General features: G+C 46.1%; 1 protein-coding gene across 5 annotated transcripts in view; it reads right to left on the reverse strand.

Annotated features, from left to right (window-relative positions):
• Positions 1-16,234: 16,234 nt before the first annotated feature.
• The window catches only part of TPX2 (TPX2 microtubule nucleation factor), a 49,726-nt gene continuing 46,274 nt past the window's right edge, over positions 16,235-19,686 (reverse strand). For all 5 annotated transcript variants that reach the window (XM_087962336.1, XM_087962338.1, XM_087962339.1 and 2 more), the window contains one exon: positions 16,235-16,535. In XM_087962336.1, coding sequence (XP_087818462.1) covers positions 16,425-16,535 — 111 coding nt within the window. In that variant the 3' untranslated portion in view covers positions 16,235-16,424. The remainder of the gene's footprint in view (positions 16,536-19,686) is intronic.

Consider the following 19,686-nt stretch of genomic DNA (forward strand, 5'->3'; position numbering starts at 1 on the left):
CCAGCAGTGAGGCAAAGGGATTCAAATTACATTGCTGGGGTGGGGTGGGGTGCACCATTAGGAGACCTGAAGGACCAAGTTGGGGGCTGATTACCCTGGAGAAAAATCTACCTATGTGGTCACCAAGAGTCAACCATGACTTCATGTTTGATGGCGCATCATTAAGAGCAACAGTATATAACAGTATGCAGTGGGGGGAGGGAACCATTAGGATACCTGAAGGACCATCCTAGAGGACAATCCATCTGGTTGCTAAGAGTGGCTTGAGGGCACCATCACTTAATGTCAGGATCAAGTCCATAATGCTCTCTTACCCTCACCCTCAACTTAACCCTAACCCTTACCCTAACCTTCACCCTTTCCCTCACCCTCATGCTCACCCTCACCCTCACCCTAATCTTAACCTTCACCCTCACCCTAACCCTCACCTTCACCCTAATCCCAACCCCAACTCTCACCCTAACCCTAACCCTAACCCTCACTTTCACCCTAACCCTCACCTTCACCTTTGCCTTCACCCTAACCCTCACCTTCACTCTAACCCTCCCCTTCACCCTGATCCTCACCCTCACCCTAACCCTCACCTTCACCCTAATCCCAACCCCAACCCTAACCCTCACCCTAACCCTAACCCTCACCTTTACCTTCACCCTAACCCTTACCCTATCCCTCATCCTCACCCTCTCTCTCACCCTCACCCTCACCCTCACCCTAACCCTCACCCTCACCCTAACCTTCACCTTTGCCTTCACCCTAACCCTCACCTTCATTCTAACCTCACCTTCACCCTGACCCTAACCCTTACCCTAGCCTTCACCCTTTCCCTCACCCTCACCATCACCCTAACCCTCACCTTCACCCTAACCCTCACCCTCACCTTCACCCTAACCTCACCTTCACCTTCACCTTTGCCTTCACCCTAACCCTCACCTTCACTCTAACCCTCCCCTTCACCCTGATCCTCACCCTCACCCTAACCCTCATCCTCACACTCAACCTCACACTCACCCTAACTCGTAACCCATGGGCCTCCACATCTAGATGGTAACTGATAAAGATTCTTGAAGCTTGGGATGGATGAGCCATTTTAAGGGGGCTCCCATTTCTCTCTCTCTCTCTCTCTCTCTCTCTCTCTGTGTGTGTGTGTGTGTGTGTTTTTGTGTATGTTCATTTTTGTGCTGGCTGAAATGACAAGGAAGCCGGGGAAGAAACTGCAGATGTCATAAACATGCCCGAAGAGGCTTTTGGTGGCTTTGCAAGATGTTTATTTATTTATCACATTTAAGAGGCTGCAGCTGTTTGTTTTATTTTGATCTTTTTGCTGTTTGGCTCGCGGGGGGATAAATTGCAGCCAATTGTTTGCTTGCTGCTGCTGCTGCTGTTGTTGTTGTTTTGCTATTTTTGATGCGTTCACTCTAACCAGAAGTTTGATGGGCTTTGGAGAAGAACAAAGTGAGCAACGGTTTGCAAGAATTTGCCTCAGAATGACTGGGGAGGGATGGAGCCAGGGCATTTCCCACCCCACCCCACCCACCCCCAAAAAAACCCCAGAATTGAGAGCTGCACTGAGTTCAAGAATTGCCACTTTTCCTCTGGAGATAATTCTCCAAAGCAAACCGAGATTTGAAAGGCAGCCAGGGTGCAAAAGTTATACTTACTCCCTGCCAGCAATTGCTCGTTTTAGGGGATCAACCCCCAGCAGGGTTTTTCCGTCCGATCAGTCCCAGATTCCAAACTGAGCGGGCAAAAATGCCCCAAACCTGGTATTGCTGTTCATTAAATATATATCCTGCCAGGAGTTCACCAGGCAAGATACCGAGTGTTTGTATCTCCTATTTTATTCTCACGAAAAACATCCCTGCAAAGTTGGGTCCATGAGTCGTAAAAATCCAGTTCGCTTAATTTCGGTGTATTAAGTAGGCCATAATTCGTAATATATCAATGGTATTTATTTGATTTTTTTAAAATCTGATTTTTATCCTGCGTTTATTATCGTGTATAAGTAACTCAAGGCGGCAAAAATACCTGATATTCTTTCCTCCTTCTATTTTCCCCCACAACAACAACCCTGTGAGGTGAGTTGGGCTGAGACAGAGTGAGTAGCCCAAAGTCACCCAGCCTGCTTTCATGCCCAAACTGGGACTAGAACTCAAGATCTGCTGGTGATTGGTCCAAAGTCATCCAGCCGACTTTCATACCTAAGGCGGGACTAGAACTCACCATCCCCTGGTGATTGGTCCAATGTCATCCAGCTGGCTTTCATGTTTAAGGCAGGACTAGAACTCCCAGTCTCCTGGTGATTGGGTCAAAGTCACCCAGCCAGCTTTAATGCCCAAACTGGGACTAGAACTCACCATCTCTTGGTGATTGGGCCAAAGTCAAACAGCCAGGTTTCATGCCTAAACCAGGAATAGAACTCACCGTCTCCTGGTGATTGGCCCAGAGTCATCCAGCTGGCTTTCATGTCTAAGGCGGGACTAGAACTCACTGCCTCCTGGTGATTGATTGGCCCAAAGTCACCCAGCCTGCTTTCATGCTTAAGGCAGGACTAGAACTCACCATCTCCTGGTGATTGGACCAAAGTCACCCAGTTGGCTTTCATGCCTAAGGTGGGACTAGAACTCACTGTCTCCTGGTGATTGATTGGCCCAAAGTCACCCAGCCTGCTTTCATGTTTAAAGCAGGACTAGAACTCACCATCTCCTGGTGATAGGTCCAAAGTCACCCAGCTGGCTTTAATACCCAAACTGGGACTAGAACTCACCATCTCCTGGGGATTGGTCCCAAATCACCCAGCTGGCTTTCATGTTTAAGGCAGGACTAGAACTCACCGTCTCCTGGTGATTGGCCCAAAGTCACCCAGCTGGCTTTCATGTTTAAGGCAGGACTAGAACTCACCGTCTCCTGGTGATTGGTCCAAAGTCACCCAGCTGCCTTTAATGCCCCAACTGGGACTATAACTCCCAGTCTCCTGGGGATTGGCCCAAAGTCATCCAGTTGGCTTTCATGTCTAAGGCAGGACTAGAACTCACAGTCTCCTGGTGATTGGTCCAAAGTCACCCAGCCAGCTTTAATGCCAAAACTGGGACTAGAACTCACTGTTGTTTGTGTTAACTTTGGAAGTGCTAAATAGAAACATTAGAGAAGAAAAGGATATAAAAGGGATGAAAATTAAAAAGGAAGAATTTAAACTGCAAGCATTTGCAGATCATCTGTTTTTCATTTTAGAAGATCCATTAGAAACAGCATCAAAACTGATAGAAAAGATAGAGGTGTATGGAAAGGTAGCTGGTCTGAAAATAAATAAAGATAAAACAAAGATTTTGACAAAGAATATGTTATTAAGACAAAAGGAAGAATTGGCGGATGTTTTGAAAATTCAGGTCACAAATAAGATCAAGTATTTGGGGATACATTTGACAGCAAGATGTAGCACACTTAAAGAGAATAATTATATTAAACTCAAGCAACAGATAGCAACAGATTTGGCGAAACTTACAATTATCATTAATAGGAAGAATATCAACTATCAACAATCAAGATGAATATATTACCCAGAATTTTATATTTGTTTCAAACAATTCCAATTAGGCTAGGGAAAGATTACTTTGACGATTTAAACAAAATTGTGTTCAAATATATATGGCAGGGTAAGAAAGTGAGAATAAAACTAAAATTCTTGCAAGAAGCTAGAATAAGAGGAGGATTTGGCCTGCCTAATTGGGAGTTATACTGTCAAGCAACAAATCTGATGTGGGTTAAGGAATGGATAACATTAAGAAATACTAGATTGTTGACGTTAGAAGGACATGATTTGTTGTTGGGGTGGCATGCCTTCTTATGGTACAAGGGAACTAAAACACAGGGGTACTTTAGAAGACAGTGGTTAAATTGGGAAAAGACTAAAAGGCAATGCGATTTGAAAATTCCAGCATTTGAAAATACTTCAACTATTGAAGCATTTTCCTATCCTATAATATATAAAAAGGAACGAACAGTTAGATATGGTGAAATATTGAATGAAAAGGGTGAACTTAAATCTATGCAAAAATTAGAGGAACAAGGTATAAAGATGAATTGGTTTTCATATGCGCAAATACAGTCTAGATATGATAAAGATTCCAAAACAGAAGGTTTCTATGATAAATTGACTGATTTAGATAAGATCTTGACAGGTACTGATGAAAAGGTGATTTTTAAAAATGTAGGGATATTTATTAGAAATTAAACTAGAAGAAGAACAAGTTAAAGAAACAATGATTGCTTGGGGGAAGAATTTCGGATATGGGATTGATTTAGAGAAATGGCAAAAATTGTGGTCTCAAAATTATAAAATGACAATGTCAACAGCATATAAAGAAAATCTGTATAAGATGTTTTACAGGTGGCACCTACCCCCAACAAGAATAGCAAGAATGTTCAAGAACAAATCTGAAAAATGTTGGAAATGTCATCAGATGCCTAGCTCATATTACCATACGTGGTGGACGTGTGCGGATGCTAAAAGATATTGGACTAAAATCCACACATGGTTGGAAAAAATGACAAAAAAAACACATAGACTTGAAACCAGAGATATTTTTATTGGGAATTTTACCTGAAATATACAGTAAGGAATTGAAATATTTGATTGTAAATGTATTAACAGCGGCTAGGATTGTATTTTTCAAAAACTGGAAAAATGAGAAAATACCAACGCAGGAGGAAGTTATTAAGAAAATAATGGAATGTGCTGAAATGAGTAGATTGACATTTGAAATCAGAGAACGAAAAGATAAACAATTTTATAAGATTTGGGATTTATTTTATCAATGGTTAGACAATAAAATGTGGTAATGAAATATGTAGAATTTTAGAATATAAAGAATATATAAAGATGTATTATCTTTATCATAATCATAATATAATGATGGGATAGATTTGGGGTGATAATATGAATTGTCATAAAATAAAGCAATTAAAATATGGATTATCTTGAAAAACATGAATGAATAATAGTATAGTCAAATGATCGTTTGACAATGATATTAATGTATTTAGGACATATATAAGTAATTGTAAGTGATGACCATGAAGTGGAAGCACCAAACAATTTGTAAACCAACCGACACACTGTATGGACATAAGTGGAAGATGGCTTGATGTTTTTATGTTGTGTTTGTCTATGTTTGTCTAACAAAATAATTTAAAAAATTTTTTTTTAAAAAAAGGAACAGCCTGGACAGCCCCATGTCAAAAATGGTGTAGGCATCTCCTCTCTTGGGCAGGGGAGGGGGTTGGACTGGATGACCTCCAAGGTCCCTTCCAACTCTTGTTACTCTGAGTTTTCCCGAGCAGTAGAGAAACGCTTTGTTTAAGGGATTTTTTTCCCTTATGGAGAGTCAGCATGGAAAATAACTTTTTTCTTATGTAGAATCTTAGAAAATAATAAATATATAAAGATGTATTTTTTTTTCTTTTTTATTATATCTATAAAAAACTTTTAGGATAGATTTGGGAAGATTATATGAATTGTTACAAAATGATACTAAGTAAACTATAGTTATCTTGCAAAATATGAATGAACAAAATTATTGTCAAGTGATTGATTAATAATGACACTAGGGTACTTAATTTCTGATTGAGAATATGAGCTATTATGCAATGTAACTGTAATTGATGACTATGAAATGGATGCACAAAAAAATTGGTAAACCAACTGGCACACTGCTTGTATACTTATGGAAGAAGGGTTAACGTTTTTATGTTTTGTTTGTTTATGTTTGTCTTTAAAAATCAATAAAAAAATTTACAAAAAAAAAAAGAAAATAACTTTTTTCTAAAAATAAATGAGTAAGTAAGTAAGTAAGTAAATACATACATACATACATACATACATAGTGGAAGATTTGAAGTGCCTCAGGCGAATTTCGCCCACGCTGAACCCCAAGATTTATTCCACAGGGATTTCTCTGTGCCCACCCCCCACGGTCGATCCCCCCAGGCGAGAAAAACCCATCTAAGCTCTTTTCCCGGCCGGCTGAGAAACTCCGCCAACAGTTTGGAGGTGGTTGTTGGTTGTTGTTGTCTGCGACATAGCGATGAGTTAGCACCCCTGCCCGACGATGCCATCCGCCTGATTAACCTTAATTAGACAGATCCGGGCGACAGCCGGGGGGGAAAAAGCAACTACCCAGGCCTATTGTCTAATTAGCAGGTCTTCCCAAGGACCGAAGCAACAGCGGCACCTGTGATGGGAGCTGGGTTGCGATGCCAAACTTTGCAGTGCACACGCACACAAAAAAAAGAAAATCCAGGACTTTGAAAAAGTCCAGGTGCCTCCTGGAAAAAAAAAAAAAAAGGAAAAGCACCTTTGGGACAATCGTGAATTGGAGGACTGGGAATCTCTACCGACTTTTAGCTATGCAATTTGGGATGAACCCCCTTGGAATGGTGTGGGAGCAGGCATGGATTTCCAGAGGGGGAAAAAATTGCAGACTACAGGAACCATTGGCACCACTCAGGTGACCTTGAGGACACAGTTAAATATCCAAGTGGCCTCAATGACCCTCTAAAAGGATGCAAATGACCAGGAATATAAATCCTCCCATTTCCCCTTCAGTCAGAGCTTGAAGAAGCTTCTTGGATGAGAAGTGAAACGTCTTCAAAGAATGTCCAGTTGTCTCTTGAAAAAAAAAGTATCTTTGAGACAACCAGGACCTGGATGATGAAGAATTTTTACAGACTTTTAGTTATGCAATTTCGGATGAACGCCCTTTGAATGGTGTGGGAAGAGGAATAGATTTAAAAAAAAAAATATTGCAGCCTACAGGAACCATTTGCACCACTCAGGGGACCCTGAGGACACAGAGAAACCTCCAAGTGGCCTCAACGACCCTCTAAAAGGATGCAAATGACCATCTGTCTGCAAGGAGTAGAAATCCTTCCATTTCCCCACCATCCAGTCAGAGCTGAAGAAGCTTCTTGAGTGAGAAGTGAAACATCTTCAAAGGAAAACCAGAAAGTCCAGTTGCCTCTTGGGAAAAAAGCACCTTTGGGACAACTATGACCTGGATGACTGGGAATCGCTAACAGATTTTTTTGCACACACACGCAAAAGTAGAAATTTGACAGCCGTTAAGATGGAAGCATCAAAAGGCGGGAAACGGCACCACATTTTTGGGCCTGCAAGGATGGCAGTGAAAGTTGGTGCCTGTATTGGGAGGGTGGGTGGGGGGGAATATGACAGAACATAGAATCACAGAGCTGGAAGGGGCCTTAGAGGTCTTCTAGTCCAACCCCCCTGCTCCAAGCAACAGACCCTCCCTCCCTATGCAGGGAGTCCTGGGCTTACAACCTTTCATTTAGTATCCATTCAAAGAGACAAAAAGGCACTTAAAAAAAAAGGAATTTGCAGGTGTTTTTTCACCCTTACCATCGCTGTAGCATCATGATCATATGATCAACATTTAAATGCTTGGCCACTGGCATGGACTTATGACAGTTGCAGTGTCCCAGGGTCACTACTCTTTAACAACTTCGTAAACAAAGGCCGTAAAATGGGACAGAAATCCACTTAACCGTCTCGCTTAGGAACAGATATGTTGGGCTTAATAAGACAAGGAATAAAGGATGGAAACTGAACATGGAGAGATTCAACCTGGAAATCAGGAGGAATTTCCCAACAGGGAGAACAATCAACCGGTAGAACAGAAGTTGCCTTCAGAAGTTGTGGGAGGTTCATCCCTGCAGGCTTTCAAGAAGAGACTGGACTGCCCTCTGTCAGAAATGGTGTAGGGTCTCCTGCGTGGGCAGGGGGGTTGGACTAGATGACCTCCAAGGTCCCTTCCACCGCTGTTCATCTATTAGTTGAGACTTCTGTGGTAGATCTAATCCTGCTCTCTTAACCTGGGAAGGACCAGGGGAGACACGAAGCTTTCAAGAAGAGACTGGACTGCCATTTGTCAGAAATGGTGTAGGGTCTCCTGCTAGGGCGGGGGGGTTGGACTAGATGACCTCCAAGGTCCCTTCCAACTCTATTATTATTCTGTTATTCAGAAGTTGTGGCAACTTCATCCCAGGAGGCTTTGAAGAAGAAACTGGACGGCCATTGGTCAGAAATGATCTAGGTATATGGGAAGGTGGCTGGTTTGAAAATAAATAAAGACAAAACAAAGATTTTGACAAAGAATATGTTGCCCAGACAAAAGGAAGAACTGGTGGATGTATTAAAAATCCAGATTTGGGATCTATTCTATCAATGGTTAGACAATAAAATGTGGTAATGAAATATGTAGAATTTTAGAATATAAAGAATATATAAAGATGTATTATCTTTATCATAATCATAATATAATGATGGGATAGATTTGGGATGATAATATGAATTGTCATAAAATAAATCAGTTAAAATATGGATTATCTTGAAAAACATGAATGAATAATAGCATAGTCAAATGTTTGTTTAGCAATGATATTAATGTATTTAGGAATATTTGATTGACAATATGAGAAATGTAATTGTAATTGAAGACTATGAAGTGGAAGCACCAAACAATTTGTAAACCAACCGACACACTGTATGTATATATATATGGAAGATGGCTTGATGTTTTTATGTTGTGTTTGTCTATGGTTACCTTAAAAAACAATAAAACTTTAAAAGAAAAAGAAATGATATAGGGCAGTGATGGCTAACCTTTTTGGCGTCGCATAATCTTTTCGTCGTGTGCACCATGCGCCTCTGTGTGTGCAACCCCTGCTGCGCACGTGACTCTGCACATGCGTGCACACACCACCCCTTTTGTGCATGTGCACATTTCTCGCCCTGCGCATGCGCAGCAGATCCCCGACAATCAGCTGGCTTGGCAGTGGGCGTGCGCGCATGCGCCGTGGATCTGTTCCAGGCGAAATGGTTCGCCTGCTGGCAGAAATGGCTTTGCGTGCCACTTTCGGCACACGTGCCATAGGTTCGCCATCACGGATAGGGGGGTTTCCTGCTTGGGCAGGGGGTGGGGGTTGACTAGATGACCTACAAGGTCCCTTCCAACTCTGTTAATGGGAAAGGCTGCAAGGGGGAAAGAACGTGACCTTAAAACGAGCCGGAAACCTCCTAGAATTGGGTCTACCTGGCTGGCAGGTTGAATAGTATAATAATAACAGATAATCCGAGTTGGAAGGGACCTTGGAGGTCATCTAGTCCAACCCACTGCCCAAGCAAGAGACTCTACACCAGCCTCAGTTTCCCAGAATTGCAATGGGCAGAAGAAGGAAAGGCTGCAAGGTTGAACGAAACCTTAAAACGAGCCAGAAACCTCCTAGAATTGGGTCTACCTGGCTGGCAGGTTGAATAGTATAATAATAGCAGATAATCAGAATTCAAAAGGATCTTATAGGTCATCTAGTCCATCCCCCTGCCCAAGCAGACCCTACACCAGCCTCAGTTTCCCGGAGTTGCAATGGGCAGAAGAGGGAAAGGTTGCAAGGGGAAAGAACGTGACCTTAAAACGAGCCGGAAACCTCCTAGAATTGGGTCTACGTTGGCTGGCATGTTAAATAGTATAATAATAACAGATAATCCAAGTTGGAAGGGACCTTATAGGTCATCTAGTCCAACCCCCCTGCCCAAGCAGGAGATCTGAACCTCTGAAGTGGAGGTAGAGCCTCCAGCCCAAAGCCCCCTCTACCTCAAGCCCAGCTGGCTGAAAGCTTGCATCACCCTCTGCCCCTTTGCAAAGACGTGGGTTGTTGTTTTTTTTGCAAAGCAAGGCAATTCAATCCGTCCGAACCCGCAGCCTGATCCCTGGGACAGCTGGCTTGGACTCAAGCATGCCAGTTCCCCTGGCTCCGTTGCCGTCACAGCCGGAGCAGGACAACCTATAACCTTTCCTGATCTTTCCATGGGAATGGGGGGAGAAGATTAAGAAAGTCTGTTGGGCAGCCCCCTCCTCGTCCCCACCCCCTACCCCTTTCCTGGGGGAAACCTGATCTCCGGGCTAAATCGAGGCCCGTCCTGCCATCCTGCTGCCACTGGCGGCTGGCTGGAAATGGCAAAAAACAGGGGGGGGACTCCTTTACCTGCAATCTCGGGCCCGGGACGCATGTCACACCTTGGCCGGATGGGAGAGGCAGGTGCGTCCGTCCGTCTGCCCTCGGTGAGGCTTCTTCCCCCAGGTTGGGAAGAGCAAATGTGTGAAGATCCCGACGAGGTGTAAAACCCAAGTCAGCAACTCTGCTGGGCACCGTCCATGCCAGCCAGCACGCTAAAAAAAGCCACAGCCTCCTGGTTGCCAGCACATTGCTTGGCTGGAGCTTCTGGTGTGGTGTGTTTTTTTTTTTCCTTCCTTGCGGTGCCCCGAGATGAACACAACACCCAGGGTTGTGTGTTTTTTTTTTTTTGGCACCCGGCGTCGGTCATGTGGAACCCAGGCGATGCCAAGGGGCAGGGGAAAAAAAAAACCAGCCCGTATCAACGACGGAGGTCGAGAAGGCTGGCGTGCAACCCTTCCTGTCGAGTGGTTGGAAGCTGGGTCTAGGATTGGGGGAAATGGGGTTCAAGCCTCCCCCCCATAAGGAGGGTCTCCAAAGAAAATGAGGATGGGTGGGGGGAAATGAGGACCCCCCTGCCCTGAATGGAAGGGAGAAACACAGTGGTACACATATATAAAAAGAAAGAGGAGGGTAAAAGGTATTTATAGACAGGCAGGTGCCTCGCAATTCTAAATTAATCGGTGGACTCCCAGAATCCCCCAGCCAGCCAGTTGGTAGACAATTCATAGAGATGTCCTCAATTTATAACCGGAATCGAGCCCCAAGTTTCCATTACTAAGTGAGAGAGTTAAAAGTTTGGCTCTGTGTTTGCAACCTTTCTTTTTCTTTTGATGTCATGAATAAATTTATAACCAGAATTGGTTTCCATTATTAAGTGAGACAGTTAAAAGTTTGGCTCTGTGTTTGCAACCTTTCTCTTTCTTTTGATGTCATGAATAAATATTGGCCTTGTTTTGTATCGCAAATTCCATTTAGTTTACTTTACTTTATTGCCCTTGCACCTCGCACCACGAAAGCCAACACCATCTTCGGTGCACATCACGGCCATGAAAATAAACGCAAACACACATCCTTCACCCTCCACACTTTGAACCTGAAATCCCCAACACCTCTTCGACCGTATATATTGAACAGTGTATTTTCAGTGCTAGGAGGGAGGGAGGGAGGAGGAGGGAGTTTAGTTTTGTCTCCTTTACTGTCCTTGCATCTCATATAATGAAATTAAACACCATCTTCAGTGTACATTAGGACGATGGAAATAAACACAGACACAGATCCTCCACACCCAATACTTTGAATGGAAAACCCTTGATATTGCAGTAGAATTCGAAAGAGCCATGCACATCCTTCACCCTCCACACATTGAACCGAAAAGCCCCCACACCGCACCAATATATAGTAGAATTTAATACAATTACTGCCCTGGGATAGAAGCTGTTTTTCAGCCTATTTGTCCTTGTTTGTATTATCCGGTACCGTCTGCCAGATGGTAATAGTTTAAAAAAAGGGTGCCTAGGATGAGATGGACCTTTGAGGATGTTTTGATTGACAAGCTCTTCCAAAGAGGGGAGAGGGCAACCAATTGATCCTCTGGGCAATGATGCTAACCCTCTAGGAGAGTTTGCACTGATGATGGTACCTAGGTGGGTCCTGAAACATTTGCAAGTTCAGAGAGCATCAAAGACCCCATACTACTACTACTACTACTACTACTACTACTACTTCTTCTTCTTCTTCTTCTTCTTCTTCTTCTTCTTCTTCTTCTTCTTCTTCTTCTTCTTCTTCTTCTTCTTCTTCTTCTTCTTCTTCTTCTTCTTCTTCTTCTTCTTCTTCTTCTTCTTCTTCTTCTTCTTCTTCTTCTTCTTCTTCTTCTTCTTCCTTCTTCTTGTCATCCTCCTCCTCCCCCCCCCTTCTGGCACTGATGATTTCCTAGTTGGGTCATGAGACGTCTGCAAGAAAGTCAAGCTCAGAGAGCACCAAGAACCACACAGTCATCCTTCTTCTTCTTCTTCTTCTTCTTCTTCTTCTTCTTCTTCTTCTTCTTCTTCTTCTTCTTCTTCTTCTTCTTCTTTCTTCTTCTTCTTCTTCTCCTTCTTCCTCCTCCTCCTCCTCCTCCTCCTCCTCCTCCTCCTCCTCCTCCTCCTCCTCCTCCCTCCTCCTCCTTTCCCACCAAGGGAGGGCAGCTTGAGACGTTCAGACGTGGCTTGGGGAGTGGAGGAAGATCTTCAGGGTTGCTTCTTCCTTCACTTCTCCCATCTCCCTTATTTTTGGGCGGGGGGCGGGGGGGGCCTTGGCTAAAGAACCTGCGCAGATCCTTTCCCAGAAGTCTGGCCCAGCTGCCTCCCTGCTCTTAATTACCAGGGGTGGGGTGGGGGGGGGGTCAGGAGACCTTTGGAAACCCCCCCGCCAGACGGAGGGAGGCAGGAAGAAAGAGGTTTTGTGCAAGTTGGCAAGGACAGCACTTATTTATTTATTTTTCAAGAATCCTTTGCATACTTTCTCAATCTTTTTCTTGCTGCCTGCAGCTGATGTGGGAAAGAAGGAAAGGAGCGAGGGAGGGAGGAAAATAGAGGACAAAAAATAGAGGGAGGGAGGGAGGGAGGAAGAAAGGAAGGAAAATAGAGGACAAAAAATAGAGGGAGGGAGGGAGGAAGAAAGGAAGCAAAATAGAGGACAAAAAATAGAGGAAGGGAGGGAGGAAGAAAGGAAGGAAAATAGACAAAAAGGGAGGGAGGAAAAAATAGAGGACAAAAAATAGAGGGATCTGCAAGTTCACCACCAAGCTCAAAGAGCACCAAAGGCCCCACAGTCCTCCCCTTTCCCCCCACTTCTCATCTTCCTCCTCCTCCTCACCCCACTCCCTTCTAGCACTGACGTTGTTACCTAGTTGGGTCATGAAATGTCTGCAAGAAAACCACCCAGCTCAGAGCACCAAGGACCCCATAGCACTTTTCTTCCTCTTCCTTCTGCCTCCTCTCCTCTTCCTCTTCCACTTCACAAACCCCTCTCCCCCTTCTTCCACTGATAATGTTCCCTAGTTGGGCCATGAGATGTTTGCAAGAAAGCCAACATCTCAGAGAGCACCAAGGACCCCCCACATGATCCTCCTCCTCCTCTTCCTTGCCACAAACCCCCACTCCCTTCTGGTCCTGATGATGCTACCCGGGGATATGCAATATTTTTTTTTTACAAAATCCACCAAGCTCAGAAAGCACCAAGGACCCCCACCGTTCAACTACACACATTTTCTTCTTTGGGGGAACAAATTAAAAGAGCTTGTCCCAACCCGCAGAGGCAGGGCTCTGCTACGGATTCCCCCTTCACCCCCAAAATGAGGCTTCTAGAATTATGACTCGATTCCCCCCCTCCAAAGATGAGGCAGAAGGCACATCGTTGGAAGCCCTGCCAACTTCGCAATGCAGGTAGTCCTTGATGTACATGTCACGCCCTTGTTGGAATCTGATTCCGAGGGGGAGGTCAAGCAGCGGACAGGGAGTGGGAGTGTTGCTCTGGTGGCTGTGGAGGAAACTGGGGAAGGGCACAGTCTGGCTGGGCATTCAGAGAAAGAATCAGGGCCACCCCCTCTGCATCCTAGGGCATGCAGGGAGGAACGGAGAAGGGAGCAATGTGGCTTATGGGGGAGGAAAAGGCCCCGATTCCCTTCATTAGTTGCAGCTGGGAAAATAGGATTTAAAGGGTGTGCACAGCACCTTTCTGGAAGCAAAGCGTGCATTATATTTGTTTGTCACGTCTTATCTGGGTTCTGGCGTCCTCCCAACTGTGTGTGTTTCGTTACCTTTTGAGTTCTGCAATTCCTTATCCTGCCCTGTCTCGTTAATTGCTGCAGCTTTGTGGTTTGTGTTGGTTTTTATTTATAATTGATACGTACTTTGGGTTCCAATGGAATTTCTTCCCTTTAAAAACTGTTCTTGGGAGAGTTTTTTTCTCCAGCCGATGATAACAGGACATTGGGGGCCAAGTTGGAGGCATTAAAGGGACTTTACCTACTTTTCTGACTTTGTTGCTTTTGTGCCACACCCCTTTGGGTCATCACAGTATGACCGCCATAGGACTCAACGTTTATGTTACGAAGCGAGAAATTTCTCCAGCCAGCTTTGCCCCGTTTGACCACCTTTCTTGACACCGTGATCACGGGAATCTAGTCGTTAAGTGAGTAACACGGTTGTTGAATGAACTCGTGGGCTTCCCCCTTGACTTTGCTTGTCAAAAGGTCGCAAAAGGGGATCGTGTGACCCCCCCCCGGGGGCACTGCAACCCGTCATAAGTACAGGCCAGTTGCCAAGCCTCTGAAGTTGGATCACGTGAACACGAGGAATGCCGCAACGGTTGTAAGGGTGAAAAACGGTGCTACGTCGCTTTTTTTTTCCAGTGATGTTGTAACTTCAAACGGTCACTAAACAAACTATTGTTAAGTCGAGGCCTAGCTGTACTGCGGAGGCTTTTAGGGTCAGCTTTGGAAGCCATATTTTACTCAGAAGCTTCCTCGCTGCCGCGTCTTGGTGCCTGGAAATTTGGGAGGGGTGGGAGGAATTTCATGGAAGGGGGAAGTTTAGACATAACATTCTCCTCCTAAAGTCAAGGACAAGTCACCCTGAACCTGGAAAGGAGTGGCTGGAGGAATGCCTCCAGTTGGGGACCATGGGGTGTTTGGGGCATGGGATGGACTGGGGCGGGGGGGGGGATTGCAGGAGGATGAGTTTTCATTTTCCCATGATGGAGGGAAACCCCAGAACTCTCAGATTCGGGCTTTCCCAGACGTGCCGGTATGACGTCTTTAATTTTAATCTTTTGATCTTGTTTCTGAGCGCTGAATGAAAGGGGAGGTTTCATTGGAAATCCTAATCGCAGGGGGTGGGATTCAAATTTTTTAAACCACCAGTTCTCTGGGTGTGGCCAGGTGGGCATGGCCATGTGACTGGGTGGGTGTGGCTTCTTCTTCTTTTTTGCATACACCCCCACACCCCTTTTTGGCGAAGCAGTTAAGATAGCGAGGGGGATCCCCAGCACAGCCGATTGTCAGAACAGCTGATAGTCGAGAGGAAAAAAAAGAAGGAAATACCTTAAGGAAGTGGTGGCTCATTTTTTGGGGTTCCTGTGCCAAAAATTGGGTGCGCACTGGCACTCAGGTGCTCATGGGCCAGCACCGAGAAGGCAATGCACGCCCCCCACACACACACCCTGCGCATGCACGCGCAATCCCCACCTACACTGCTGGTTTGAGGCCTTTTTCGGCCTCCCGGAGGCTTGAAAAAAAGCCTGTGCAGGCCGAATAGGCCTGTTCGTCAACTTCCGGTATTAACAGGAGGTGACGAAACGGGCCTATTATTCGGCCTGCAGAGGCTTTTCCCAAGCCTCCGGGAGGCCGAAAAAGGCCTCAAACCAGCCGAAAATCAGCTGGGAAGCGCCTGCATGTGCAGTGAGGTAAGTTTGCCTGCGGCTCGCGTGCCCTAGGTTCACCACCACGGCCTTAAGGAGTGACTGGGAGGGGGAAGAACATAATCGGTTGCGCATGCGCGATAATGGACCGACTGGGCAGGGAGGGGAGAGCGGAGAGGGGCAGGGCCAGCCAGGGGCGCAATTTTTGCCGGCTCTCCAAACAGGGTTGCCAGATCGCAGTTTGGCTCTGCGGCCAAACTCAAGTCAAAATACGGCCAAATTATTTTTTGCGCATGCGCGAGGGAAGGAGCGCGCCAGAGGACGCGCTTGTCCTCCTTTTGCTCATGGTGACGCGCATGCACGAGGGAAGGAGAGCGGCTGGGTTGCCATCTGGCCGATTTCACGGCCAAGCAACTTTCGTACGGCCAAATAAATTTGGCCAGAGACATCATTCTTTCACAGCCAAGCAGATAGAAATACGGCCAGATTTCTCGAATTTGGCCAGAAAAACGGCCAGATGGCAACCCTGTCTCCGAAACTGCGCAGAATTGTAACAACCGCTTCTATGGAACCGGTCCGAACCAGTAGAAAACCACCCCTGCCTAATCAGCCATGCAGACAACACACAAGACACACTTCCAGGACTCACAAAACACTTTTTGACTTCGCAACCCACAGCGGAGAGGCTGCTTACAAAAACGGTTAGGTGGTGGTGGGGGGAAGCATGGCGTATTGCCACCCCCCCAGGAGGACAGAATATAACAGTTTCTCCCCCTCTCCACAATGGCCGAAAGAAACCTTTCCAGGGTCCAATTTCCCTCATCTATATTTTTTTATTTAATGCAAATACAAAAGACTCACTCAAAGGTATGATAAAACTGATCAAACTGGGCTGCTTTTTTTGGAGGGGAGAACTGGGGGGTGGGGACGGACAAGAAGTCTCAAAAAAAGACCAGAAAAAGAAGTTTCTGAGTGTGCAGTCGGACGGGCGTCAGGGCTCAACGCTGAAACCTATCGGAGAAATTGGGAGATTGCGGCACGGTCAGTGGGTGGTCGCTGGGCTTGATTTCCACATTGGCGTATTTGCGGATGGGGTTGGCCTTGTGCACCTGGGAAGGAGAAAAGAAGGGAAACTGGGGTGAGTGTGAATGTCACAATGGCAGCCTTGCCTGCTCCGGATAGAGGTGGTTGCTGAAGTCAAAGACAAGACAAGAACAAAGACAACACAAGAATAAAGACTTGTTGTGGTTCACCAGCGGTGGCCGATTCGGACAGGGAGGAGGTTGGGGAGGAGCATGGGCCAGTCCTGGAGTCTGGGGAAAGCTCGGATGAGGGCTCTGCGTCGGAGGCAGAGATGGGGCCAGGGCCGTCCGACAGTTATCACCTGTCTTCGGAGTCGGAGATCGGTGGGGAAGAAGAACAGCTGGAGCCTGTTCCCAGTGTGCGCATGCACAGAGCTGCCAGATGAAGGGAACAGCTAACAAGAGTTGACTTGGGAGTAAAGCCACAGGTGGACGGTGAATGGCCCCTCCCCTAGGGAATAAAAGAGGAGCTAAAGGGGAGTGGGGCTTTGCGGAAGACAATTAGTTCAATTCATTAGGGTGAAGATCTGTGCCTGTATTCTTGCCAAGTATTGTCTGCTACAGCGTGACGTTTGGAAGCTGTCGGCCTGGCAACTCTCCAAGCCTGATAAAGGTCTGTGGTTGTAAATCACTCTTGAAAGGCTGTTTGCCAGGACTTTGCTGGACATTGGCCTAAATAAAAGGGGTTTTGCTGGGACGAGGGGTCTGCTTCGTGATTTTGGGAAGCCTAGGTCAGAACAGACAAAGGTAAGGCCAAGGCCAAGACAAAAACAAAGACAAAACAAGAATAAAGACAAAGATTAAGGACAAGATAAAGACCAAGACAAAAACAGGACAACCTTTACTGTCATTTTTTTACTGTGAAATGAAATCAAAATGAAATTTTGAAGACACAGTGTCAACCCTGGAGTTGGCTGGACTGTACGCTGATTGGAGACTCTGGGGGGAAGTGACAAAAGTTTTACTTTTAATTGGGTGTAAAACCGGCGGGAACCAAGAGCCAGTTTTCCACCAGGAACATTGCCAATTTGATATGTCCCAATAAAATGTTCTTTGAGGAATTTGCCTGCCTCGGAGTTCATATTGAATGGGATGTATTACTGGGATGTATTACCGTATATACTCGAGTATAAGTCGACCCGAATATAAGCCGAGGCACCTAATTTTACACAAAAAAACTGGGAAAACTTATTGACTCGAGTATAAGCCGAGGGTGGGAAATGCAGCAGCTACTGGTAAATTTCAAAAATAAAAATAATTAATTTGGGAAACTATCTCACTATCATGAAAGGTTTAATTGATTCACTAACCCAAAAGAAGAAGATGATGATGACAGCGGGAGGCAGGAGTCACTCTCTTCCCCTCCCTCGGAGGCCCCTGAGTCAGGAGTCACTACCGCCGGTGTGGCCCCAGTCCGCCGCCTCGGGAAGGGAAAGGCAAAGCGCTTTTTGCCTTTCCCTTCCCGGCTGGGGCTGTTGGGAGTCGCTGCCGCCGGAGCGGCCCCAGTCCGCCGCCTCGGGAAGGGAAAGGCAAAGCGCTTTTTGCCTTTCCCTTCCCGGCTGGGGCTGTTGGGAGTCGCTGCCGCCGGAGGCCGCGATTCCACACCATTTTTTTTTCAGAGGGGAATCTGACTCGAGTATAAGCCGAGGGGATTTTTCAGCACAAAAATGGGCTGAAAAACTAGGCTTATACTCAGTATATACAGTACTTATAACACACTTCAAAGCAGTGTTTTTCAGCCGTGGCCAATTTAAGAGGGGTGGACTTCAATGCCCAGAATTCCCCAGCTAGCACTCTGCAAATCAGCGGTCCCCAACATTTCAGGCACCTGTTGTGGTCTGCTGGCGGCCTGCAGAGAAGGCAGCAGAGTTGGACAGTGTGGGGAGGAACGGGGGCCAGTCCTGGAGTCTGGGAAGGGCTCAGACGAGGGATCTGCATCTGACGCAGAGATGGGGCCACCTGGGAGTTATGTGCCGACTCCGGAGCCTCCAGAATCTGACAGCAGCGAGGCAGAGGAACAGCGGGAGCCTGTTCCCAGTGCGCGCCTGCACAGAGCTGCCAGAAGGCAAGAACAGTTAAGACAAAAAGGGGCGACTTGAGAGTAAGGCTTGGAGATGATTGGCCCCTCCTGTAAGGCATCAAGGAGGAGCCAAGGGACGTGAGCCTTTGCAGGAAGCAACTTTGTTCGTTCTGGTCGGTTTAAACTCTGAAGCTCCGTGTGGACTTTGTGCTGCATTTGGCCTCGTACAGCTAATGGGCAATTTAGTCATTGGCAGCATTTCCAGGGAGATAAAGGTGGGTGCTTATCAGCCTTATCCCGAAGGACTGGGGCAGAACTTCCGTTGGACTATTCACAAACTCTGTGGGACTCATTACGGGCTGTGAATGCATATAATTCACAGCCGTTGAAATAAAACCACAAAGGGGCTTTGGGAACAGCGTGTGATGGTTACTGCCTCAGGAAGCCTTGGTCAGAACAGCACCAGGGACCAGTTTCGGAAGAAAACTGGTCTTCCACAGACCAGGGGCAGGAGAGGGGAGAATGGTCTTGTTCGCCACCGAGATTCTGCGCGTGCATAGATGAAGCATCAGTCACTGGTGCCTGTTGCTTGCGCAGCCCAGATCTTAGAGGTTACAGCCGGTACTGGTCCAGGACCTGAGGGTTGTGGACCCCTGCCATTAATGCTGCATCTGTGCAAATACAGGAAGTCCTCGACTTCCAACAGTTCATTTAGTGACCATTTCCAAGTTACAACGGCACTGAAAAAAAGTGACGGAAGACCATTTTTCATACTTAATGACTGTTGCAGCATCTCCATGATCAGGTGGATCAAGATTCAGCTGCTTGGTCAACTGACTCGTATTTGTGACGATCGCGTGATCCCCTTTTGTGACCTTCTGATGAGCAGAGTCAATGTGAGAGGCCAGATTCGCTTAATGTTCTGACCAAGGCTTCCGAAACCGTAATTACGCACACGCTTCTTTTAAAAACAAGTCGTTTATTGCAACACTGGGAATTGTTTGTTTTCCCAGCCGGTAATGAACCTCAAACAGTTCCTTGAGATAAGCACCCACCTTTCTTTCCTGTCAAGTGCTGCCAATAATAGGAGCGTCCAATGAAGTAGGAAGAAAAAAACAAAAACCAACCAAAGTACAAAGAGCTTCAAGAATGACTCTG

Source organism: Notechis scutatus, chromosome 3, assembly GCF_049901735.1.
Source record: "Notechis scutatus isolate UNSWTSFEM ecotype Mainland chromosome 3, rNotScu1.2, whole genome shotgun sequence".
NCBI lineage: Eukaryota > Metazoa > Chordata > Lepidosauria > Squamata > Elapidae > Notechis > Notechis scutatus.